General features: G+C 49.7%; 2 protein-coding genes across 7 annotated transcripts in view; one reads left to right on the top strand and one right to left on the bottom strand.

The window, feature by feature from the left end:
• On the top strand, nt 1–13,337 carry ESRP2 (epithelial splicing regulatory protein 2). Of its 5 annotated transcripts, XM_070613737.1 has the most exons (16): nt 1–340; nt 5,277–6,795; nt 6,884–7,012; nt 8,515–8,628; nt 8,741–8,855; nt 9,220–9,318; nt 9,540–9,594; nt 9,663–9,773; nt 9,849–9,981; nt 10,063–10,105; nt 10,271–10,572; nt 10,686–10,898; nt 11,005–11,203; nt 11,343–11,529; nt 11,843–12,008; nt 12,085–13,337. In XM_070613737.1, the coding sequence occupies exons 2-16, from the start codon at nt 6,598–6,600 to the stop codon at nt 12,172–12,174; spliced, it is 2,154 nt and encodes a 717-aa protein (XP_070469838.1). In that variant the 5' UTR covers nt 1–340; nt 5,277–6,597; the 3' UTR covers nt 12,175–13,337. The 5 variants fall into 5 exon arrangements, with proteins under 5 accessions (XP_070469838.1, XP_070469837.1, XP_070469841.1 ...); XM_070613736.1 differs by lacking the exon at nt 1–340 and having other exon boundaries at nt 4,848–6,795; XM_070613738.1 differs by lacking the exon at nt 1–340 and having other exon boundaries at nt 4,981–6,795; nt 9,666–9,773.
• Nucleotides 13,119–24,718, bottom strand: part of NFATC3 (nuclear factor of activated T cells 3) — a 127,673-nt gene continuing 116,073 nt past the window's right edge. For both annotated transcript variants that reach the window (XM_070613733.1, XM_070613734.1), the window contains one exon: nt 13,119–16,016. In XM_070613733.1, the coding sequence (XP_070469834.1) occupies nt 15,895–16,016 (122 nt within the window). In that variant the 3' untranslated portion in view covers nt 13,119–15,894. The remainder of the gene's footprint in view (nt 16,017–24,718) is intronic.

Here is a 24,718-nt window from a genome sequence, read left to right as displayed (position 1 = left end):
CTCGCCGGCCGGAGGGACCCTCCCAGTAGAGCTTGCCGCCCCGCCCCTGCTCATCCCGAAGCCGCTCCCTCGACCGCGCCGCGCGCCGAGCTCATCGATCGATCGAAGCTCAGCCTGGTTTCCACGCTCTCAGCCGCCAACGCCAAAGACCCAGCTCGCAGCTGGTGGTGCCCAGTCCAGCCTTTGGTACCCGAAGTCCACACTGCGGCAGCCCTCGCCCCCGATTCCTGACGCCTCCCTGACCTGAGAGCTGGAATGGGCCGGGCCGAGCCGGGATTCAAGGTCCAGTGCTCGCCGCTGCTGAGCGACCCCGGTCAAAGAAAGAGGAAGAAGGGGAGAAGTGAGTCTCGAGCAGTTTTTGGGTCTTAGGGGACCAGGTGTTGACCAGGACTTTGTGCAACTCCCGCACCGGTTCTTCGCACCCTGTCCCCAGGGCACCTAGGTTCAGGCTCCCTGACCCAGGGGTCCCCTGCCATCTGCCCAGGGTTAGGGATGCGGGTGGGACGGGTAGAGACCAGGTCAGCGTGTTTCGCTTCCGAGTGAGACGTCTGTCTGCCTGTTTTAGAGGCGCGGAGTGTGGAGTCACTCCGCCAGACCAAGCAGCTTGCACGTCGTGTTGAGAGTGGTCTTGAGCCTCAACCCTGCGCCACGGCCCATGGGCAAATTCTCCCACACAACTGGAGGGGTGTTGGGACCTCGCGGTACCCCCCCTTCCCCCCCCCACGCAAACCTGGGGATCCAGGGAGGACACAGACTCCCTGAGCGAGGAATCGGGGGAGACCAGAGTGGTCAATGACTTCACAGCCGGCACCATGCATCACTCTGGGATAGGGGGACGAGTGTGTTTGGAGACTGGAGGTCTTGGTCCTCCATAGACCCCCTCCCGAGGAAGCGAAACACGCTGACCTGGCCTCTACCCAGTCAACACCCTAGTCATCCCCAGCTGGTCCCAAGACCTGTATCCTGCCCCTTCTTTCCTTCTTTCCTCTTGGTCAGTGGCTGACCCTTTCCAGCCTCTCTGAATGCTCCTCAATGAATCTACTCACCATCTTGGTCTGCCTCTCCTGTGTTCTAACAGTGAAACACATTGCTGGTTGGAGTACCCTACTCTCTTAAGGTCCAACTATCTCCCACTTAAGTCTGGCCCAGGGACCTCCCTCCCAAAACCCCTGCCTCCCTCACCTCCATCCCAAGCCCCAGCAAAGGGGTTTTTGAAAACCGATCTGGTGCATGCCCAGTGTAGGAGACCATAGAGACCTTTCTGCCAGGGCTCGGGACAGGCAGGAGTCCAGAGCCAAGGGTGAGGTAGGAAGACAATAGGGATCAGGATGGCCTGGGCTGCCTTGGACTCTGGCCACAGTCTGCATGTCTTGTCAGCCCAGCAGCCTCAGGTGACCATGGGCCCCTCATAGGGTGGTCCTGTCCTCGGGAGTGGTTCCCTGGTGCCCCACTCCCACAGACCCTGTAGATGATAGGAACCATGGTCATTGGGGGAGAGGGTGCCAAGGCCTGGTCAGCAATGACCTGTGTTGGCACTGGGGAGAGGGGCCAGGAGGTCAGGGTCCCCCCTTTTCACAATGACCCCGCCATCCACATGATCCCCCTGGCTGTAGACCTGGGGTCATCCTGGACTCTAGATACCTCCCTGACTCTCAGACCCACAACCAGGTGGTCACCAAGTCTGCCAACTCTACCATCCCAAAGTCAAACTACCCTAATCCCCATAGTAGCCTCCTCATTGATGTCCCAATTTATACCCTTATTCCTGTGGATTGTTCTCCACATGCCAGGTTGACACCATTCAACATTAAATCAGGCACCATCACTGTCCACCCAACCACACTCATGACCCTCCGTTTGCATGCACCGTGTGCATCTCATAGTGAGGACCCTGCAGTGTACTTTGGCCATTTCCTCCAACTTCCACTCTCCCTCCTCCCCAGCTATCTCATCCCCACCCTCAATGCCTTCATTGCTGCCTAGAACAGGACAACTTCATTCTCCCTTAGGACTTATGCACTTGTTGCACTGGGACCACTCTGCAGCCCCCACTTTAGGGGACTCAACTGAGCTCTGCATTTAGGCCTCACCCCAGACATGACCACTGGCTTTGAAGCAGCCCCTGCCTGGCTCCCATTAGAATATAATCACTAGAAGAGCAAGCCCCTCACTTGTCCTATTACTGTCGCACCAGCAGCACAGTCCCTGGCACACAGCAGGTGCTTAATATATGTTGAATGAATGAGTGATGCATCCCCTCCTCTACAACCCTCCCCTCTTCCAGGATAGGGTCCTGGTACTTGTCAGACCTGGAGAAGAAGATAAGGGACTGAGAGGTTGACAGGGCTGGATGTGAGTTCTGGAAAATACTGGGAAAGAGGGAGGGTGTTCCTGTGGAGGGGAACTTCTGGGCAAAGGGTGGAGGTGAGAGTAAACCCAGAGACCGAGGAGCCAATCCAGTTGTGGCATCTTCCTCAGGTGAGAATCCAGCCAACAACCTTTGCCCTTTCTGTGTCATTGGGCCCTTTGCATTCTCTCTCCCTCGCCCAAGCTCCAAGCCCCCCTAACCTGGACCACGTGGGTGGCTGAGCTTGGGGTAACCCAACCAAGACCAGGACTTCTGAGCTGGTTTAGTAGCCAGAGCTGAGCCCATTTGGAGGCCAACTGATTCTCCCTAAAGCTTACATAGGCTCCCATTCTTCTGCTACCAGAGCCTCTCTGTAGTCATGAGATGCCAAGCATTGACCTAATCATGACAGACCCTTGCGGGCAAGGGGCCAAGAACAGGCATGGGTCTTGAAGGATAAGTTGGAGTTTGCCAGGAAAACAAAGGGATGAGTAGGTAGCTGGGTGCTCCAGGCAGGGTGCTTAGCATACGCAGCAGCCTGGAGACCTCAAAAATCACAGCAGTGTGTCTGGAGCACATGGTGTGTGAGAGGGACACAGAGAGGATGAGGGCCCTAAAAACCAACCTTAAAAACTTGGCCTATGTCCAGGGAGCAAGGAGTCTCGAAGATCCTAAAGCCAGAGGAGGGCAGCCGCGGGGGGGGCGGGGGGGGGGTTGTCAAGGGCCTTGCTCTTTCACCTCTGACCTGGGACGTTGCCCGGGGTCGAGCCCTCCAGCGCACGCTCCTCCTCCCTGCTCCCCTACACGATTCAGGCGACAGAGTCAGTGCGCCCTCTGGTGGGTACTCAGCGACGATTCCGCAGAGGCGCGATTAGAACCCGAGGGGAGCCTAGGGCGCTTGGTACTCTGGAGGCCCTGGACATAAGGAAATGTAACAGCTGGCGTAGCTGGGAGGCACTGGGCCGCTGAGGGTGGGGATAGGTCTGAGCTGGCAAGTGTGGATCGCTGCGGCGGACGCCAGCAGGCCCCCAGCGTCGAATCCTCTCCTACAGCGGGATAATTTCTGACCTGGGAGGAAGGCAGGGAGGATGGCGCTTTTACACCCCTCCTAGACGCCCTGGAGGTCCACGAGAACATCCACACTCCTCGCCCCACGTGAGAATCCTCACCCTGTGTCTGCCCGTACGCTCATGTACCCGCGGCTGGAGCGCCAGCTGCCTTCGTGGCAGGCCTCGAAGGGCCGAGGTGAGGGTGGGGTTCCAGGGCCTTGCGGCCCGGCTCTCAAGACCGAGTTCCTTTCTCTCAAAGACCTGGAGTAGAGTTTGGGAAAGGCATCTGGCTGGGCCGTAGGAGCCTCACTCAGCTCTCTCGTGTACCGTATCTCCAATTCATTCATTCATAATTCCTGAACCCTGGTAGGGGTGAGTGTGGGGGACATTTATCAGTGAAATACAGAAATCTCAAACTACAATGGGGACCCCTGCTACGGAGGGAGATGCCTTGAGAGGGGAAAATCTGGAGGAAGAGTAGGGGTTAACTAGGGCAAGGGTGGATTGAGAGGGGAGGAAAGGGCGCAATTGAAGCTCTAGTGCAGGGGGTCTGTGGCCCCAGGGAAGGTTGCTATTACTGGAATACCCCAAGGCAGACGAAGTAAGCGCTTAGATAACCATTCATTGATTCATTACCCATTCATTCATTCATTAAGTCTCGAGCGATTACTACGTGCCAAGCCAAGTGATAGGCTTGGGGATAAGCCTGTTTAGTGGATCGATGTTCTCATGGGTGGGTGGGGGTGTGGTAGGGATAAAATAAATGAATTATTAACTGTATTACAAGTTGGTTTACTGCTGAGGGGAAGAAGATACGAGAGCCTGTTGGAGGATAGGAGTGTGGGTTGTTTAGTATAACTAGGTTGATCTGGGAGGGCCCATCTGAAGGAGATGAAGGGAGCTCAGCAAAGCAGGGGTCCTAACCTTATTTTACCGAATTTAGTTTTTCAAGAAGAGTCCAAGCGTCGGGAATTGTCATGCGGGTGGGGCGGCCGGACCAGTTGGGGAGGGTTTGGGGGAGCTGCCCCACGCTGCCAGCCCCTTGCCACAGATTCACTACTCTGCAGGGACCTGGACACACATGAACGAGTCTCCAGTGAGAATGCGCTCAGGACAGCCAGATATGCCACACTGGAGAGGTCGCCTCAAGAGGGAGGCTTCCCCGGCGTCCAGACCTGCGCTGAAGGAATAGGGAAGGGCCTAGCACGAAGGTCTAGAGATGGAATAGATGGGGGCGCTAAGAAGGGTGAGACCGAGGCCAAATGACGCCTGGGTAGCCTGGCGGGGACGCCGGGGCTCTAAGCAGGAGCCTAGACAGGAGCCAGACAAGGAAGGACGCACACCGCGGAGCTTTGGGAGAGCCGGGGGAGGGGCTGGGGTGAAAGGACTCGGCTGCAAGGGCGTGGCCCGGAGAAAGGCTGGACTCCGCCTGGCGCACGCGCGCCACAGGTGGTGGGTGGGGGAGGGGCCTTACCTCGCTGTTGCCCCCCGCCCCGCGAGCAAATATTTGACATTCCAGGCTTATCTAGAGGGGGCGGGGCCCAGAGGGACATTTCCCCTCCCCCCGGACCTGATTGGCTTAGCTCTTCCGGGGGGTCCGGACAAGCAGGCGGAATCCCGGGTGGACAGTCCCGAGAGGGGCTGCCGCGCAATGACACCCGCCTACGCCCCCAAGGGGAGGCACTGGTCGCCTCAGCTGCTGGAAGGCCAGTCTACCTCCCACTCCTTCCTGACCGCCGTGTCCTAGCGCGAGTCACTTCCTTCCCAGACGCCTCGGTCTCTTTGTCAAGTAGGAACGTGCTACAGTGTGGGTTCAGAGGGCAAGGCTTCGGAGGCGCCCCTTCCACCCCGCTCTCTTTTGCTCTCTCCATTGTCCCAAGGTCCGGACGCAGAGCTCAGCTTTTCGAAATCGCGAGGTGTGGCTCCCGCTTCAGTTTCAGCTGAGGCTTGGCAACCCCATGTCTGCTCCCGCTGGGCTGGAATCACTTCTTTCCGCCAGATTCTTCAGTTTCTCAGTCACATAAATGGGAGAATTGGGGGAAGTTCGGGACGGCCTGGAAATGCGCGGTAAGGGAGCCTCACCAAGCTCGACGGGGCGGAAGGGTGCTGAGAGCCTTCCACGCGGGACTGTCCGAGTTGGGTTGCCGCTCTGGGATGGAGAAGAAGTGAAGGATCTGCAGTCCTCACGTGCACATGTGTACATTCGCCGCTAGCCCCCATCCACCAGAGCGCTCACGTCTCCAGGCAACAGGCCCGTCATCAAGGGGGAAGGGCGACGAAAACAGACAGGAGTCCGTCCCCACGTCGGGTAGGGGTGAAGCTCCAGGCCCGGACTATCCGTCTAGAGTACCGCTCTCGAGAGTTGCGGCAGCGGGAGGACTGAGGGCGCGTCTTCCTTCCCCCGCACCGAAGCCTGAACACCTCTGGCCCACAACGACCGCGCTTTGAAACCGCAGGCACTTCCTGGAGCCAGGCTAAAGCCCGGCTTTCGCACATGTGTGAACAAGCCCTGCCCTGTGACTTCTGGTGACGCCCCACGGCTCTAATGACCCCTGGTGATCTCAGTCGCCCTGCCCTCCCCCAATCGACCTCTGGTGATTCCCCTACAGACCTCTGGGTGATACCCTGTAACTCTCACCGCCCCCTTTGACCCCTGGTGACTTCTTTCACCCCCAGATCGGTCGTCGTGACCCCCACAGGCTCTAGACCCTCTTGGTGATTTTCACTAGTCTTATGTGACCCTTAGGAACTAGAGAAGGCTCATGGTTTTGCACTTTCCTTGGGACAGGCCTCATGGTCGGGGGGTGGGGGAGGATGGGGTCACCTCCGAAGTCAGACAGAGCCGGCTGGGGGAGTGGGAATCCCGGCCCTGAGCGCGAGCCCAGGCCGGGCGTGTGAGCCCGCATGTCCTGGGCTAGGTTCTAGCGGCCCTCCCCCACGGTTCCTGGGGCCGCCCCGGTCACGTGACCGACAGAGCCGACAGGTAACTCGCCCAGAGAGGGCGGGGGCCAGTAGCCGCCCCGCCCTGCGGGGCGCTGCGGGCGGGTCTCAGCAGCGCCCACTGCGCCAGCCAGGCCGCAGGTGCCGCCCCCGACACACGGTGTCCCGCCCAACCTGATCCGCGTCTGCCGTCGGTCGGTGCGTGCGTGCGCCTCGTCGGTCCCGCGTGTGTCTGGCCGAGCGCCCCCTTACTCCGCGGCCATGACTCCGCCGCCACCCCAGCCACCGCCCCCGGGTTCGCACCCCGCCTCAGACTCCGCCGCCGCCCCCCTCCCCGGCCCTAGACCCCTGGTCGTACTGTTCGGGGCCACGGCCGGTGCGCTGGGGCCAGACCTGGGCTCCGACGAGACCGACTTAATCCTCCTAGTCTGGCAAGTGGTGGAGCCTCGGAGCCGCCAGGTAGGGTGGAAAGGGGGCGGTGGGGTCCCCAGGGAGCTTCAGGATCCGAGGGGCGCAGTGGTTGATCGGTTTCCCCCGCCGCTCGCAGGTGGGAACGTTGCACAAGTCACTGGTTCGCGCCGAAGCGGCTGCACTGAGCCCGCAGTGCCGCGAGGCGAGCGGCTTGAGCGCCGACAGTCTGGCGCGGGCCGAGCCACTGGACAAGGTGTTGCAGCAGGTGAGCGCCGGGGCCGGGGTGACTGGAGGCACGGCCCGGCCGCTGGGACATTTCTCGGCGGGAGAGGAAGCAGGCCTGGCGCACCGCGACCAGCTGGCCCGGGCAGTAGGACGGGTTCCTGCTGTTTGAAACTTTCCGCGACTCGTGTGTGCGTGTGTCCGCCTGTGCCGACCATTCCTGGGGGCGTCTTTTCAGCCTTTCCAGGGATCCACTCCTACTGAGGGGTTGGGGATGGAGGCTGCGAGACCCCTAAGAGTCCCCGGCCGGCGAGGGAGCGAGGCTGACGCCTCTGGGAACCTGACCCGCCAGGTCTCCCAGAAAAGCAGCCGGAAGCCGAAAGGGCCGAGGGGCCTGGACTTGGCCATAAGTCATGGTCCCTGCCGCCTGTGTCCTCGGTCCACCCACCCGCCCGGGAGACGCTGAAGCAGGAGTGTAGGGCGGTGTCTGCCCCAGAGGCAGACGCCGCCAGGTGTAAGCTGCTCGTCTAGGCCTGTCTCAGCCGTCTGTCCAGGGGTGGGCGCTGTCCGGACCCCGCCTGGAGGCTACCTGCCTCCTGACTGCAAAGGCCTAGGGTGCCTCCTGGCCCTGGCTCAAGTGGGAGGCGGTTCCATTGCTGTTTTCTTTTTCTTATCTTCATTACTGTGATCACCCTGTGCCTGACTCTTGAGAGTAATGAGTGTAAGTGCTTTACACGCACAAATTCTTTCATCTTACAACAACTCTGGTGGTTCCCGATCGGGAAATGGAGGCGCAAAGACCTGAGTCTGTCCAGAAGGGTTCCCAGGCTAGGCACTACTTGGGGAGTGTGCGGAAGGAGACCTGGGTTGCCTTGCTCTGCCAGCCTCAGATTGTAAAGTTGCTGGGGGTAGGTTCTTAGGCTTATGCTTAGTGCTTATACCTGTTCTCCATTAGGGATGGAGGCTGGAGGAGGGGCTGGACAGCTTCAGGAGTGCCACCCCCTCTATGAGCAAACAGCTCAGTGCCAGCCGGTCGATAGGGTGTGGGTCAAAGCTCACACCGCTTCTGGCGACCAGGTGTGGAGTTCTGTCCTTGGAGTTTCTCTGCTCCTGGGTTGGTCAGACTTAGAGGCGGGGCTGCCGTTGACCATGAGCTGGCAGGGCCTCAGGCAGGACTGGGTCTCCCCCACCTGTCTGAGGGTGGTGCCTGGTCAGGGACAGGTTTAACCTGCTTTGCCCCGCCCCTTCCCACCTGCTTGTCCCACTCCACCAGGTGTTTGCTCTGGACCCACTCCAGACTTCTCAAGTGTGTGTGATGGGGGCTTGGGTGATATGTGACTGCCTCCATTTGGCCTGGAGAAGGTGAGGGTGAACTGGGGGAGAAGGGGGGACATGGAGCCAGGCGCAACAGGTGTGGCCACCTCCTACCCAGGCAGGGTAGGGCTGAACATCTGGCTGAACCAGCTTTGCAGACTGCATGCTCCCTCCTCCTGTCTGCCCAGCTGTGAGTCTGTGTCTGTCTCTCTCCCCACCCCCTATCCCCAGTTCTCACAGCTGGTGAGCGGGGATGTGGCTCTGCTGGGCGGGGGCCCCTACGTGCTCTGCACTGATGGGCAGCAGCTGCTGCGACAGGTCCTGCACCCTGAGGCCTCCAGGAAGGTATGCCACTGAGGGCACAACAGGGGGTAGGGTTCCCAGGACCCCCACTCTCATAGGGGTGGGCAGGGAAGCTCAGTTCCCCCCATTCATCCCCACTCCCATGTGCCCCCAGAACCTGGTGCTCCCGGACACCTTCTTCTCCTTCTACGACCTCCGCAGAGAGTTCCACGTGCAGCACCCAAGTTCCCGCCGTGCCAGGGACCTCACTGTGGCCACCATGGCACAGGGTATCTGTGACCCAGCAGGGTTAGGGTGGAGGGGTGGCTGTGGGCTGTATTGTGTCTGAGTATTCATATGCTGATGGGATATGTGAACACACTGCAAGTTTACATTATCTGCTGAGTCCTTCAGTGCACATGTCTCTTCTGCCTGTGCTGGGGTGCGTTTGGAATGTGGGCACATGTCAACATACGCCTGGGCTGGGGATCTCTAAGGGCATACATGAACTGGGCCAAAACATGTGTTTGCTGGGATTCTCCATGTGTCTATGTAGGGAACTTGGGCTTAGGTGGGACCAGGATTAGTGCTCATGCTGGTTGCCCCAGGGCCTCTCATGCTGGGATTTCCTCATTGTTATTTCTCTGCTCGTAGACTTGGGGCTGGAGACAGATGCCACAGAGGATGACTTTGGGGTCTGGGAAGTGAAGACAATGGTAGCTGTCATCCTCCACCTGATCGAAGGGCCCAGTGGTAAGGTTCCCCTCACCACCTGTCACCTGCTCTCAGGGCAGGGTGAATGCTTATTATTTCCTCAAAATTCCTTTCCCCACTCGTTACCTTCTCTGAGAGACCTCAAAGTGGAAGCCCCTTTGTCACTTCCTTATCCCCCTCAACTGTCCTCTTTTTGCAGAGCTTGGTGGGGAGACCCCCCTCCACCAGACCCTGCTGACCCCAATGCCATCTCCTCTCAGGTCAATTGTTTTCGAAGCCCGAGGTGGTAAAGCAGAAATATGAAACAGGGCCTTGGTGAGTGTGGGGGCAGGGGTGGGGGTGACAACAGCTGGACAACTCTGACCTTTTGCCCTGCCCCACAGCAGCAAGGCTGACGTGGTGGACAGTGAGACTGTGGTTCGGGCTCGTGGCCTGCCCTGGCAGTCATCAGACCAGGACGTGGCTCGCTTCTTTAAAGGGCTCAACATTGCCAGGTGAGTACGACAGGACGGGTGGGCCCAGGAGGGCAGGCCTACCCAGGAGGTACTAACACAGCACTGGCTCCACAGGGGTGGTGTAGCACTCTGCCTCAACGCCCAGGGCCGCAGAAATGGTGAGGCCCTCATCCGCTTTGTGGACAGCGAGCAGCGGGACCTAGCGCTGCAGAGACACAAGCACCACATGGGTGTCCGCTATATCGAGGTAGGGCTTTGGGCTGGGAGTGGAGCAGGGCAGAGCTGAGGCTGGGCAGGCCTGAGACTCATGGTATATGCCATACCACAGGTATATAAAGCAACAGGAGAAGAATTTGTAAAGATCGCAGGGGGTGAGTGTGCTTCCAAACATGTGTAGCTACCCCTGGTTCTTGGTCTGTGTCCCATTGCCCCTTGCTTTTCTGCTCTCCTGTGTGCCAGGTGTGGGTGGGTATTTGGAAGGGCACAAATTAAGTCAGTGGGTGATTTCCATGCTGACTCCCATCGCCCCCACCAAGGCACATCACTAGAGGTGGCTCGTTTCCTGTCACGGGAAGACCAAGTGATCCTGCGGTTGCGGGGACTGCCCTTCTCGGCTGGGCCAGCAGACGTGTTAGGCTTCCTGGGACCAGAATGCCCAGTGACTGGGGGTGCTGATGGACTGCTCTTTGTGCGCCACCCTGACGGCCGGCCCACTGGTGATGCCTTTGCCCTCTTTGCCTGTGAAGAGCTGGCACAGGCTGCACTGCGCAGGCACAAGGGCATGCTGGGTAAGCGATACATTGAACTCTTCCGGAGCACTGCAGCCGAGGTGCAGCAGGTGAGCACCTAGGGCTTCCCCCATCCCCCAAGTGCTTCTTCAGGGTGCCCCTTCCATGCCCTGTGGCCCCACCATACTTGGCATGATCAGCCTGTTGCTGCCTTCCTTACTAGGTCCTGAACCGCTATGCATCCAGCCCACTCCTTCCCACAGTGACTGCTCCACTGCTGCCCATCCCCTTCCCACTGGCAGCTGGGACGGAGAGAGATTGTGTACGCCTTCGAGGCCTGCCCTACACAGCCACCATTGAAGATATCCTGAGCTTTCTAGGAGAGGCAGCAGCTGACATCCAACCCCATGGTGTGCACATGGTGCTCAACCAGCAGGTGAGGCTGTTGCCAGTAGGGGGACACACATATTTAGGGAAGGGTATATGGTTGGGAGTGAGGCCCTCTTGCACATGACAGACTGCTTACAAGACAGTGTGCACAGGGCCGGCCATCAGGAGATGCCTTCATCCAGATGACATCAGCAGAGCGAGCCCTAGGTGCTGCTCAGCGTTGCCATAAGAAAGTCATGAAGGAACGCTACGTGGAGGTGGTCCCCTGCTCCACAGATGAGATGAGCCGTGTGCTAATGGGGGGCACCTTGGGCCGCAGTGGCATGTCCCCTCCGCCTTGCAAGCTGCCCTGTGAGTGTCCCAGGGGCTGGGGAAGGAGGAAGCATGTGGGGGCCAGTTCCCAGTTTCTATAGTGGGAACTCCTTTCTGGCTGCCCCACCCAGGGCAATGCTGGGCTCCCTGCAGATGCACTCTCTACTTCTGCCTCTAGGTCTTTCACCACCTGCCTTCGCCACCTTCCAGGCCACCCCAACACTCATTCCCACCGAGACAGCAGCTCTATATTCCTCTTCAGCACTGCTCCCTGCTGCCAGGGTGCCTGCTGCCCCCACCCCTGTTGCTTATTACCCAGGGCCAGCCACTCAACTCTACATGAACTACACAGCTTACTACCCCAGGTACCCTGCTGCTAAGAGAACTCGACAGTCTTGCCCCTTATCCTGGTTTGGGGGAGGGTCATGATCCCCTTCCTGGGCCAGATAACCCAAGGTCTGTTGGAGTTTGGACTTTATTCTGAGACGATGAGGGAGTGACAGGTGTGGGCTGGCTGATGCCATCTATAAACTAGGATGGAGATGACTGTAGAGATACGGGTTTTAGGGAGGAGGAAGTGAACTAAGTAAATGGCAGAGGCGAGGGAAGAAGAAGGCAGGTCTTGGTCTAGGCCATGGGTGGGACTGCACTAGTGAACCCCTGCCTCTTCCACCCTAGCCCCCCAGTTTCTCCCACCACTGTGGGCTACCTCACCACGCCCCCTGCTGCCCTGGCCTCTGCTCCCACCTCAGTGTTGTCCCAGCCGGGAGCCCTGGTCCGTATGCAGGGTGTCCCATACACAGCTGGTATGAAGGATCTGCTCAGCGTCTTCCAGGCCTACCAGGTGAGGTGTGGCTGGAGGGCTTGGGGACCTGGCTCAGCTTGGAGCTTCCTGCCCTAAATCTCTGTCCCTTCTGCAGCTAGCCCCTGATGACTACACCAGTCTGATGCCTGTCGGTGACCCACCTCGCACTGTGCTACAGGCCCCCAAAGAGTGGGTGTGTTTGTAGGTAAGGGAGCCAGGAGGTAAAAGCTGGCTGATGTCTTCAGCTAGCATGTCTCTCCTGCGTCCAGAGAACCAGCGCTCTCAACCTGGTGGCTTCTTTTTGGCTTGTCAAAGCTCTCAGAAGGCATCCAGAGGAGCTCAAGTCCCAGCTCCATTCCTCATTTATTGCTCTGCCTGTTCACCCCAAAGATGATGGCTGGATCCTACATGCAGGGCTGAGGTTGGAATGGTGCTACCCTTCTCCTGATGGCCTGATCTGGGCCTCCTGAGTAGCACCCAGAGAGCCTTTGGTCTGTGCTGGCTATGACCCATGCCCACAGATTCTGTGGAGCAGGCCTGCTTTCTTTTTTAAAATCTAAGCCCTGATGCCTTCAGTGTATGACTCCTGGGAGCTTCTGAGTAAAGATCCCAATGTTCTTCTTCCCCTGTCCCTTCTGGTGGTGGGCAGGAAGGCAGAGAGCACTAGTCCAAGCTCCCAGGATACTTGGACCTTGGAGGCCACGTTGTGCCAGGGGTGCTAGCCCGCCTTCAGCTTGGCACCAGGAATATCAGATGGCAAAATCACAGGCTATTCTGACGGACTGTACTGCAGTATCCCCAGAGGACACTAGGGGGCAGGAGGTCCTCACACAAAAAACTCAGGCTTGAATTTTAAGAGGGGACTTTCTGCCTACTTTTTATGCACACCTTGGGCAGGCCAGTGGTCCTGAACTCAGCAGACACCATGGGGATGTCCTTTGCACCCATTAGAGGGTGCAGAAGTGAGGCTTCAAAAGGAATTTGGAACTCTACCCTCTCCTCTGTAAAATAAACAAAGGTTCCTAACCAAGTAGACTTTAAAGGCAAAGTGCCCTTAGCTCCCCCCCAACCCCCCCCCCCGCCCCCGCCACCCCGTGAGGGGCTCCACACCAGCCCCAGGCGGAGGAAAACTCAGGCAGATTTCAAGGAAACTGTTGACTTGTCACCATTTATTTCAGCACTGTAACTGAGGAACCTGAATTGCTGGCTCTTCCCTTTGTATTTGTGTAAGGAGTACTGTACTCCTCTAAAAGGTTTTAAAATACAAAATGTACAAGAAAACACAATCCCAAGTGCTGTAAACATAACTGAGAACCAGTTCCTTAACTGAACATCATCCATTTTATAAAATACAAGGTTTCAACTTGAGCCCTTCTGAGCCTTAAAGATGATCATCTGTTCTGAGTATCAAAAACAGAGCTTCACAGCCAGACACAGTAGAGCTCTGGTGATAGTGCCTAGCCCTGGGCGAGGGTGGGCTGCACCCCAGGCAACAGCACCACACACGAACCTGAAGACATCTGTTACTTTTAAAGCTGTTTTCAGCCATGTTTCTCTGCATCTCCAGTAAGCAGAAGGCTGTTCATCCCATTCCTCAACCCAAGATCTAGTAGAGGTTGGAGGCCAAAGGGGGAGGTATGAGCACATGCCCAGTTGCTCAGTGCTGCTACTAGAAATCAATTTGCATAGTCCAATGAATGTGTGCTTTAACACCACTATGTTGCACAAAAGTTTGTCTTTATCTACAAAGCCAAAAAATAATTGACTTTTACAAAGCTGATACAAAACTGCTTACATAGTATACAATGCTCTATTTTAAAATTTAATTTTTATTTTAAATAGGAAAGCATTTCTAGTGCTACAGGCATCAAGGTATTTAAAAGGCATCAAAATTTGGTGCATAGCAACTCTGGATCATAGAGGCTTTTATTCTTGAGGGCAGCAGAGCAACCCCCAAAGGGTCTTGCAAGGGGAACTCTTGCAAGAACCTCATATGAGGCAGCTACCCCAGGGACAAGAGGGTGGAGGCAAGTCTGGCCAGCTCTCTGGAACTTCATCTCAGGGGCCAGCTTCCCACAACCCCTCCAAGGTAAGCTGTGGGCTTCCAACCATAGGCCCTGAAGCAAATCTCACTATCCACACTCTGTGACACAAAACTCACTTTCAAAGAAAATATGAAAACACCTAGCTCCAAGAGGGACCAGAGTGATTTGCTGAAGGATACATAGACATTTTTCTCTAACTAGTTTTAGGGGAGAAATCTAAAACATGAAGGTTTAAAGAAAAAAGAGACTATACTTTCTCATCCTGGGTCAAGAGCTCCTACCTGGTTGACTAGAGGTGGTGGGCAATAAGCCGGCTTCTTCCACCCAGGCCTCACTAGAGAGTCCTGGCATCCAGGACCCACAATCCCCTGGAATAACAGCGTCAAACCTTTGACAAGCCCAGCACACTATCTCACATGTAGGCACTCAAAAAATTTGCTTTCTGAATAAATGAAAGTACATCATTTCATTTGAAAACATACTGCAAACTTCAGAGGCTTTGAAATAGGCCCAGGCCTTGGAACAGGTAACTAATCCCATTAAGGGGAGGGATAAGGGCAGGGTTTGAAAAACAGTACCCAACTTGGGTACCTCCTTTGGTAGACAGCAGGCTGGAGTTTCTTGCTGGTCCCAGCCTTGGGCACCAGCATCACCAGCAGCAGCACCAGAGCATCTTTGGTGTGCAGGGTCAGGTCTATGATGCTACCTCACTTTTGGACTTGCCTCAAAGCCTTTCTGGGAAAAGGCTGGTTTTTAGGCCACGTAGATGGGACAGGGTAAGCCAGAATCATTTTAGGCTGTAAACAGAATGAAGGATAAGCCTTCCATACCAGTGTGAATCTTAAAAGCTTCCCATCTGGAGTCCTGCATTTTCTCTCTTCCTGTCCTGAAGCATAGCTTGTTTATGCTTAGCTTCTGACACAGCCTGGCCTCTAGAGACAAGTCAGAATCAGCAAATTTGCCTAAACCATCATGAGACTGTGGCTTCAAAGATTAGAGAGCAGCCAAACACAGATGCTCCTACTTGTAAAAGGTGTGGGACCAGAGGACACAAAAGGGAAGAGCACTCCACAGCCTACTTGTTTGTAGGATGGCAAGAAATTAAAGCTACCAAGCTAAAAACCCAACCTTTCAAAGTCACCTTACCTGTGTAGCTATCTTACCCAAGGCCCTGAGGGAAAAAAGCAATTTCAACATGGAGTCAGTATGGAGAGACTGCAGGAAGATTACCTAGAAAGTTACAAAAGGCTATGCTCTGGAATGTCATTTTATATTCCAACACTTCAGTGATTGGAATGGTCTCTTCTCATTTTATCTAACAGTTTACTTTTATAAAGAGGTATGAGCTACATTTGGCTTTATTTCCTATAAATCTATGAAAGGCTTCAAGACACATGCTGAGTTTCTGAGGCATAGGTGTGGGCTTAGGGCAATTTTTTTTTCTTTTATGTTTGCCTCTGGAAGGTTTTATCAAAAGTTCCTATTTTAAAAATATCATAAAAGCTAAAGGGTCCTTCAGATGACCATAAAGCAGTACAAATCACCAATCCTAGCTAAGCAACCAGGTCACCTGCAAAAGCAGCACCTCTGAAATGGACAGCCTGCTGCATTCACACTCAAAGCACCCATCATATAAAAGTATCCTATTTAAATATAAAAAGCAAAGCTCATTACCCCAAAGCTCAAACAGCCTATGCTGCTCCTATTCTTTTACAAAATCTATCCAAGGCCTGAGGTGAAAGAATGCTGCTTTCCCCACATAAGGTGATCCCAACTCCTGGCACCAGTCCTGAAGGTCACAGAGTTGGAAACCCAAGGTCCAAAGATAGAAACGTGCTGAGAAGTACATGGTGGTGGACACAAGGCTGCAGTGAGCACTGTCAGAGCCCGTCGGATCTTCCTAAATCCAGGGAATCGGGACCTGGGAGGGGAGCCTGCCTGCTCGCTCCTGTTCCTTGGGAAACAGAAATCTGGGACATGTCTCTCCCAATTATCTCGTTCACTGAAAAACAAGAAAAGGGAGAGTGATTAGTGACCTCTGCATGACTGACCAAATGATGCTCAATGCTGAGCTCTACTTCAAAGACATTTTTTCCCTTTCCATGGCTTTCTATAAAGGTAAAGGCATTGCTTGAAGCCTGCTGCTCCTGACCTGAATGGAAACATCATGCCATAAGCTCTTCCAGATCTCTCTTTCTCTCTCTCTCTTTCAGTTCAGTTTGAGTTGGGAAGGGGGATGGCTGAGAGAACAGAGAAACATTCTTTTTTTTTTTTTAAAGGCAAGTCTTTATTCAAGGCTATTACAATAGGGAAGAGAGATTAAACTCAACTGCACTGAGGGAAGGTTCTCTCTCTCTTTTTTTGGGGGGGAGGAAGATTAGCCCTGAGCTAACTATACTGCCAGTCCTCCTCTTTTTTTGCTGAGGAAGACTGGCCCTGAGTGCACATCCGTGCCCATCTTCCTCTACTTTATATGTGGGACGCCTACCACAGCAGGGCTTAGCCAAGCGTTGCCATGTCCGCATCCGGGACCCGAACTGGTGAACCCCGGGCCACCAAGAAGCGGAACGTGCAAACTTAACCGCTGTGCCACCGGGCCAGCCCCAAGAGAAACATTCTTATCCTCACTCTAAACGCTCATGTTCTAGCAGAAGATAGGATACTTTTGAAATGTGTTCACATTAATCTAACTTTTCCTTAATTTATCCTTTTAGGAGAGTTTTCCCTCTCTGATTCCTGCAGTGCACCTTGCATATAAAGTGAATGAAAATAAATGCTTTAGTGAGACTCAACAATTGAGATTTGGGGCTTATTTTGCTACCCTATGCTAATATAAGCATCTTTTATTATGTGGGGCATTTGTATTGTTTCTGATCCTTTCAGAAAAGGCTCTTGCTTTTCTGTTGGTTTCTATGATGTGCCAAGCACTTCAGAAAGCATAGCGTTCTGTGAAGTCCAGTGCAAAGAACTTCCATCTTAAGGAACTAATACAGAAGGGAACACCCCAAATAAGAACCTTTAGTTCTCCCACCATGAGAACTCTGCTCTGGAATGAAATTTCTTTGCTTTATAAACTAAAGATTCTATACTAATTCCACTCCTAGGTATATTCTCAAGAGAAGTGAAAAGCATATATATCACATAAGAACTTGTATTTGAATGTTCATAGAAGCATTATTCATAATAGCTCCAAAAGAGAAATAACGTAATGTCTACCAAGTGACGAATGGATAAACAAAATATGGTCTATCTATACAGTGAGCATTATTCAGCCTTAAAACGGAATGAAGTTCTAATACATGCTACAATATGCATGAACCTTGAAACATTATGCTAAGCAAAAGAAGCCAGACACAAAAGGTCATAGTTGTTTGGTTCCATTTGTATAAACTGACCACAACAGGCCAATCCATGCAGACAGAAAATAGGCAGGTGGTTGCCAGGAGTTTACGGGAATGAAGGAATGGGGAATGACTATTAACAGTTGTGAGATTTCTTTTTGGAGTAATGAAAATGTTTTAAAATTAGATAGTGGTGATGGTTGCACAACTCCATGATTATACTAAAAACCAATGAATTGTATATTTTCAGGGGTGAATTTTATAGTAGTTAATTATATCTCAGTGCAGCTGTTATAAACAAAAATAGACCGAGACAAAAAAAATTCTATGTTAGAATTTGATGTGATCATAGAGCAAAGGAGACGCTAACAATAGTTTAAAAAAATCTTCAAGTATTAACATCTAATCTTTTATAGTTAAGAATCTTTTAGGTAGTTAAGAAAGAAAATTCTTCAAACTCATATACTCGTTATGGCTATAAGGAGAAGGGAACTAACATTTATTCATTCCACAAATATTTATTGAGCATCTATGGGTTAGACTTTACAACTGAACTTTTGTATCTTATTTCAATTAATCTTCGTAACATTTTAAGATCACTACTATTACCCTACTTTACAGATCAGTTAACTGAGGCTTTGACAGGTCACATAATTTGCTTAGTTAATAGTGGAATCAGTTTCAAAACATCTGTCACTTCTTGGAAGCCAAAAGAGTAGAGAAGAGAAATCATTTAGACAAAGAAAATGAAAAGTGATGATACCGGGGGATGGAGAGTGAGTGTGGTCACAGTAAGAAGACAGAGAGAGGAAAGAAAAACTGATTCACCACCACCACCAAGGTTTTGAGTCTAGGAAGAATGGTGCTGTCGCTACTGGAAATAAACTAATAAGGAGGAATTTAGATCAAGGTGGTAGGTTAGGTCTGGAATTGGAATTGGAAATTAGAACATCCAAATGGAAAAATCCTGCAGGCAAGAGACTACAGTGAATAGTCAGAGCAAGAAGAGATTTAGGCATCTTCATACTAGAGACCTGGAAGTTTTACAGTTCCAACAGAGAGCAGAAGGCTGAAAACAATGAGTCGGGGGAGTAGCACTGTGCTCTAAGAAGATAGGACCTGGGAAAGCAAATATGTAAGCAGAGGGGTGGCCTAGAAATTAGGTTTGCTTTGAATACAGGCCCTGCCACTAACGCCATCTGTGTCCTTGGAGAAATTATTTCACATATCTAAGACTCCATTTCCTTATCTATACAATGATGGTGTTAAACTAGTAAGATCTCTTTCAACTGTAGACATCTATGGCTTTATATCAACAGACAAATTTTCAAAGGGCACTCAGAAGGGCAAAGAAATGAGGGATGAAGATTTGGCTGAACTGTAGTTAGTATCTAATATCGAATAGTAAAGTAGTAGAGACTGGAAGCTAAAGGAATCTAGTTACAAAAGGGTGAAGATTAATCAGTGCTGGCAGGCTAATAATCACTCACTGAGTCCAATTTTTGAAGGTCACTGGTACAAAGTTATGAAGGTCTTTGTCAGATAGAGGATGCTTTTTAAGTAAATTTGCCAGGCTAGGATTTATTGACTGTTCATGATGGTTTGCAAAGAAGGATGGAATTAATCTAAACCTACACTTGACCGCTAGAAATAACTCACTGGAATAGTTCTATACAAATGAAAAGTTATGAAAATGCTTTGCATGACAATACATTTTCTCTTCCAGTTTCCTCATAGGTATAATAGAGATTTTAAAAAACCCTCTTATATAGTATATAGAATGAGAATATAAAGGGGACATAAATAGAGAAGGCAGCCCTTGGGACCTCTGTTACTCCAAGCCACATAAGAAGCAAGGAACAGTGTTTTGAGTGTGAATTCCATGGGTGGGTCTATGGGCTAGTCTCATGTTAAGAGGCAGCACAAGGATGGCCCATGATCTCTGTGCATGCCCTCTAATATTACTCAACACATTAGATTATCAGTAGGTATCATTATCTTTCAAACAGGCTGTGAGCTCCTGAAGGGCAAGGATCTTACCACTTGAGGAAACATCAATTTCTGATAACAATAAATGGATCCTAATTCAATACAATTACTTGGAAGCTATTTGAAACTAGTACACTGAAAGTTCAGTAGGTAGTGGAGTAGGAAGGGGACCAGAGTTATTAAGACTAACACATGGATATGATTTTAATTAAGACAGTGTCTATTTTAGACAGGTCTCATAGCAATGGCAAAAAGCCAAATATAAAAGTAAGAACCCAGCTCACATTCAAGTTCATCTTTTCCTATCACTTAGTTTCCAAAGATGGTAAATTCAAAGATGTTTCAGGCTACCATGAAACCCACCTTATTCAATTCTTATCTCGTTCAAGTTTTAAAACTATAAGGTGATTAAAAATGGTGACATCGTCATAAAAAACCACATGATGTGTTGTTTTCCTGTGTCTTTATGAGCAAGTCAATGCTTACATTTTCTTGAGGATAAGGGTCTATATCTAGCATTCTCTACCCACTTACGAAATATACTTTGATGATAAGGATGAACACATCATTTTCTGAAGTAGCCAGGTGGTGTTGTTTATGGCAAAAGTCTAACTGAAGCTGAGTTATTTCTGCTCCCCTTTACCAAAGTTCTGCTGTTCTTTTGCCTGCTGTGCCTAACCACACTTAGCTGAAGCAACCTGGAAGGTTCTTAACAGTTTAGGATTTTAAGACTATGATAAAGCCCAGAAGATTTTTCACAAAAAAGCACTCAAGCTGACTACATTCAAATATACTTTAATACATAATATTAATACATAATAATTAGTCAGTAGATTTAAGTTCCAATAGGGCAGGGACCTTGTCTATCTTGTTCTCCATGGAATCCTTAGTGCTTGGTACATATTGAGTGCTGAATAAAATTACTTTCCAACTGAATCTTTAATATAATTTGGGGACTCGGAAAAGTAACAACAAAAATTATGCTCAAATGATTGCTACAGGTGAATAGTGAATATGAATTTTAGGACAGGGGAGTCAGAACTGCAACAAAGCAGTCTTTTCAACAAAGGACTCAACAAACTGCTTCCCACAAAGCAGTACTTCCACTGTCCTTTAGCAATAACTTGAGGATAGTGTAGTATACAAGTCCTCTGCTCTCTTTTGCCCCTCACTTCTCCCTTATGCTGAGGGATCTGAGTTCGGGTTCCCACCTATTGATTCCTGAGATATCTTTCTACCGTAACTGGGCAAAATTTGAGAGTCAACTAAGCAAGTTAAATTATTACTAGTAAACAAATCTATGATGTAATTTATACATAAATCATTAGCAATCTTGATAAACACAATACTTATTTCTTAAAAATATTAATGGTTGCAATTTCATTTTTCACTTCCTTTTGAATGTATATATGTATGAATTTACTGATTTATTTAAACTCTAGTTCACAAAATATATGAGCTAGCTTTATTTTTTTCACCAATTTAAGAGCATAAAGAGCCGTTTATGCCACTACTGTACAATTTTATCATTTACCCCCTTTAAAGAGTAAAGTAAATTAAAAGCTTCGAACAAGAGTCAACAGCCCTCAACACCCAGGCTAAGAGGTTATGTAGGTCACAGCATTTGGCCCAGTTGTGGCAGCCATCATCCTCAACTCCCACTACCCCAACATCTGGATTGCCTGTGCCACCACAACAGTAGTAGTCAGAGCCATCAACAATATTTGCTATAAGAAAAAACAACTTTTTTATCCAACATTCAGATTTGCAGTCCACTAGGAAAGCTATTTCTACACAAAGGAATGAGGTGTTTGAGTAACAAGAGGTCTCTTATTTAGAGCTATTTCCAATGCTTAAGGATCCAAAGTTAGGGCTGACAAGCATGGTATGGGTATGAAATCTCACCATCAGGTGGAGCGGAGCAGGGTAACCCAGGGCACTGCCTCTGGAGTAGGCAGATGCACACTGTCATATATGCAAAAGCCCAAAGGGCATTAATAACTACCATATGAGCATCTTGAGCATTTTTGTAAGGGATTTTTGTATTTATATATGTTATTTCATCTTGAGCCTGCAATGAACATTCATCAAAGTTTCATCTTTTCTTCCCTTCCCTACAATCCAAGATTAAAGGTATATAATTCATTCTCCACAAGAACAATTTTATGGAGATGTTATTTTTGTTTAATGAAGGCTATATATAGGTGCAATAATTTTCTGAATTTCCCTTGAAATGAAGAAACAAGAGAAGTTTCAAAGTAAAGGAACAGAAATGATTTTAAATGGATGAGAAATCTGGTATTATTTTATGGTATATTATATGGTTATCTAGCACAGTTTTGCTAAGATTTACTTTTAGATTATTTGATAAGTTATAAGAACACCATCTAGGGGCCGGCCCCGTGGCCGAGTGGTTAAGTTCGCACGCTCCGCTGCGGCGGCGTCCCACATCCCACAACTAGAAGGACCTGCAACTAAGATATACAACTATCTACGGGGGGTTTGGGAAATAAAGCAGAAAAAAAGAAGACCGGCAACAGTTGTTAGCCCAGGTGCCAATCTGTGAAAAAAAACAGAACACCATCTAAACTAAATGCATGAAATATTGAATTCACTTATTTATGGCATGAGCAGAAGAATTAATTTGCATTTATCAAAATCTAATTAATTTGCTTTCTCAGACTAAGGACAGAAAAAAGTTCCTGAAAATTGAGAAGGTATCTATGATAGACTGCTAACTGTCCTAACTCATTCTTCTCTAGTAATTGAGTTTAACTAGTCACATGGCCACCCAGCTATAGACTACATTTCCCAGCTTCCCTTTTATAGCTAAGTAGGGCCATGTGATCTGTTTTCTCCAGTGAAATGTGCGCAAAAGTGATGTGTGCATCCTCTTCACCACTTGCTCGATAACCTCTTCCCTTCCTTCCCTGGCCCCTTGCTTTGGGCTAAGACTTAGTCAAAATGGTGACTCTGCTCTGACAATATCTAGAGTGACAGAGGAACAATGAAATGAAAAGAATCCTTATCTTTAAATTACCATGAGGTGGGAAAGAAACTTCCAATGTGGTTAAGCCATTGTATTTTTGGATCTCCATTCTAGTAACCTAGCTTTTATTATTAACAAAAATAAAACTGACCACCATAAAGGTAACACAGAAACACTTTTTAAGTATTTTAAACAAGTACCAAGATAAACAGCTTAAGGCCTATAATGCCAAGTTTTTAGCCAAGTTATTTTAAATTTCACCCTGAGCTATAGATAGCTTTCAACTACAGGCCAGACTGAAAATACATGCACAATGATCAGAAGATATCCTTCACTTTTAATATTAGCTTTTAATAACAGTAAAGAAAAATTATGACACTTTTTTCCCACCACAACTGGTTGAGGGGGAGATCAGTCCTATTATTAAGGGTTCTTAAGGGTTCTTTCTTTTTTCTTTCTTCTTTTTTTTTTTTTTTGGTGAGGAAGAGTGGCCCTGAGCTGACATCTGTTGCCAATCTTCCTCTTTTTGCTTGAGGAAGATTATTACTGAACTAACATCTGTGGCAATAGTCCTCTATTTTATATGTGGGATGCTGCCACAGCATGGCTTTGATGAGCAGGGCATAGGTCCACGCTCAGGATCCAAACTCGCAAACCCTGGGCCACTGAAGCAGAGCACAAGAACTTAACCTCTAGGCCACCAGGCCAGCCCCCAAGGGTCCTTTCTTTTTAAGAAACCTCTTCTGTACGTGATTGATGCTATACTCAGTGTCATACAGGTATTTCCTCTAGGAAAGGTTGTAACTCAAAACATTCTACAAAGACAAACATTAAATCTCCAGCTGAGTAAACAGTACACAGGTACTTGAATATATATTCAAGTATCAGCATGTACCCTTTTGTATCAGCAAAAATTGAAATGTAAAAGAAAAAAAGCTTCTTTTCAATTTGGGTTAAGATGTGGGATTCAGAAGACTTTTAGGATTATCAGAAGATTCTGTTCATTTCCTTATTTTTTTCACTTTGTACATTTTCTCTGAATAATCTTGTCCATTTCTATATACTTTTGACTCCCAAATCTATGATCTCTAGGGGCCAAACCTGAGCTCCAAAGCCATAAATCCACATGACTCATTCTACCATCTGCACTATGGACCCCACATGCTTGCCTCTTCAAGACCTCGCTCCATCAATTTTCTTCATTCTTCCATTTCTTTAATCAATCTACCCACCACCCCTCCTGGATCCTTCTCATCACTGCTTAAATACAGGTAAGTCTCTCTATCTCAAACAAGCAAGCAAGCAGACAATTAAAAACTCTAGACCCTACACAGCCCTCTACAACTAATTTCTTCTTTCATTGCTTAACATCTTAAAGGAGTTATCTAAACTGCCTGCTGTTTCTATGTTCTTACCTCCTGTTCACTCCTTAGTCATCCACTTACTTCACAGAAACACTTCTTACCCAGATCATTAGTGATCAACTTGTTGCTTCACATAAGGGAAGAGCAATGGAGTAAACGCTGGAAGAAATAAGCTTTAATCTTGGTTCAGCTGTGATGTGACCAGGGCAATTTATTTAATCTTTCTTCAACTGATTTTCTCAACCATAATATGAGGAAATTCATTTAAATCCTTCTGGTTATAACTCTCCTGAGAATTTTAGATACAGAGGAATTTAGCTGCCACTTTTACTTCTCTCATGATTAGAGACAAGAATGATATGAGATCAGGGCAGGCCTGGCTTCTGGGAGAAGCCAGAGTTTTGGTGCCTTGTCTGATCAGGAGGCTTCAGTATCCTAAAAATAAAGATTTGGGTAGTGGACATGATTTCTAAGTCCCCTTCCAAATCTAAATTCATTAAAATGAAATTCAAATGGCATTTTGAGAATTACAATTTGTATATTTGTAATTTCCATCACATACTTTCTTAAGTGGCTTTGAGAGTCTTTGAAGAAAGGAGCTGCGGGACAGTAAGGGCTGTGTTCCTGGTCAGCTGCTAAGGTAGAGAGGCCTGAGGCCTAGCCCCTCCTCCCTCACAAACACTGACTCTACTATGGATTCCTTCCAAATGAAGCCCCAGATGAACTACCAGGAATGCAAACATAGGCCTACAGGGTAGGCTCAAGGGTCAATGATCCAGGTTGCCTCTGGCAAATGGATAAAATTTCCTGGTTATTTCCATCCCATACTGCCTCACATCAAAACTTTGAGTACTTGACCAGAAATGAGTAGGCTTACAGACCTGATCACCAACCAAATTTACTCAGCACCCAAGCCACAGGATTCATACAGATGGGCCTCTCTCTGCTTTCGTTTGATAAATCCAATTAAACATTTGCCTTTTATTCAAACCTAGACTAAAATTACAAGCACAAGTGTGAG

Source organism: Equus przewalskii, chromosome 3 (genome assembly GCF_037783145.1).
Source record: "Equus przewalskii isolate Varuska chromosome 3, EquPr2, whole genome shotgun sequence".
In the NCBI taxonomy this organism is placed as follows: domain Eukaryota; kingdom Metazoa; phylum Chordata; class Mammalia; order Perissodactyla; family Equidae; genus Equus; species Equus przewalskii.
This window is presented reverse-complemented; position numbering and strand designations above follow the sequence as displayed.

Excerpts from the sequence above, each read along its gene's own strand:
- ESRP2 (XM_070613737.1), top strand. The coding sequence starts at position 6,598 with ATGACTCCGCCGCCACCCCAGCCACCGCCCCCGGGTTCGCACCCCGCC. Across the intron at positions 9,595-9,662 it reads AAATATGAAACAGGGCCTTG|CAGCAAGGCTGACGTGGTGG; the intron begins GTGAGTGTGGGG and ends CCTGCCCCACAG. Across the intron at positions 9,774-9,848 it reads AAAGGGCTCAACATTGCCAG|GGGTGGTGTAGCACTCTGCC; the intron begins GTGAGTACGACA and ends CTGGCTCCACAG.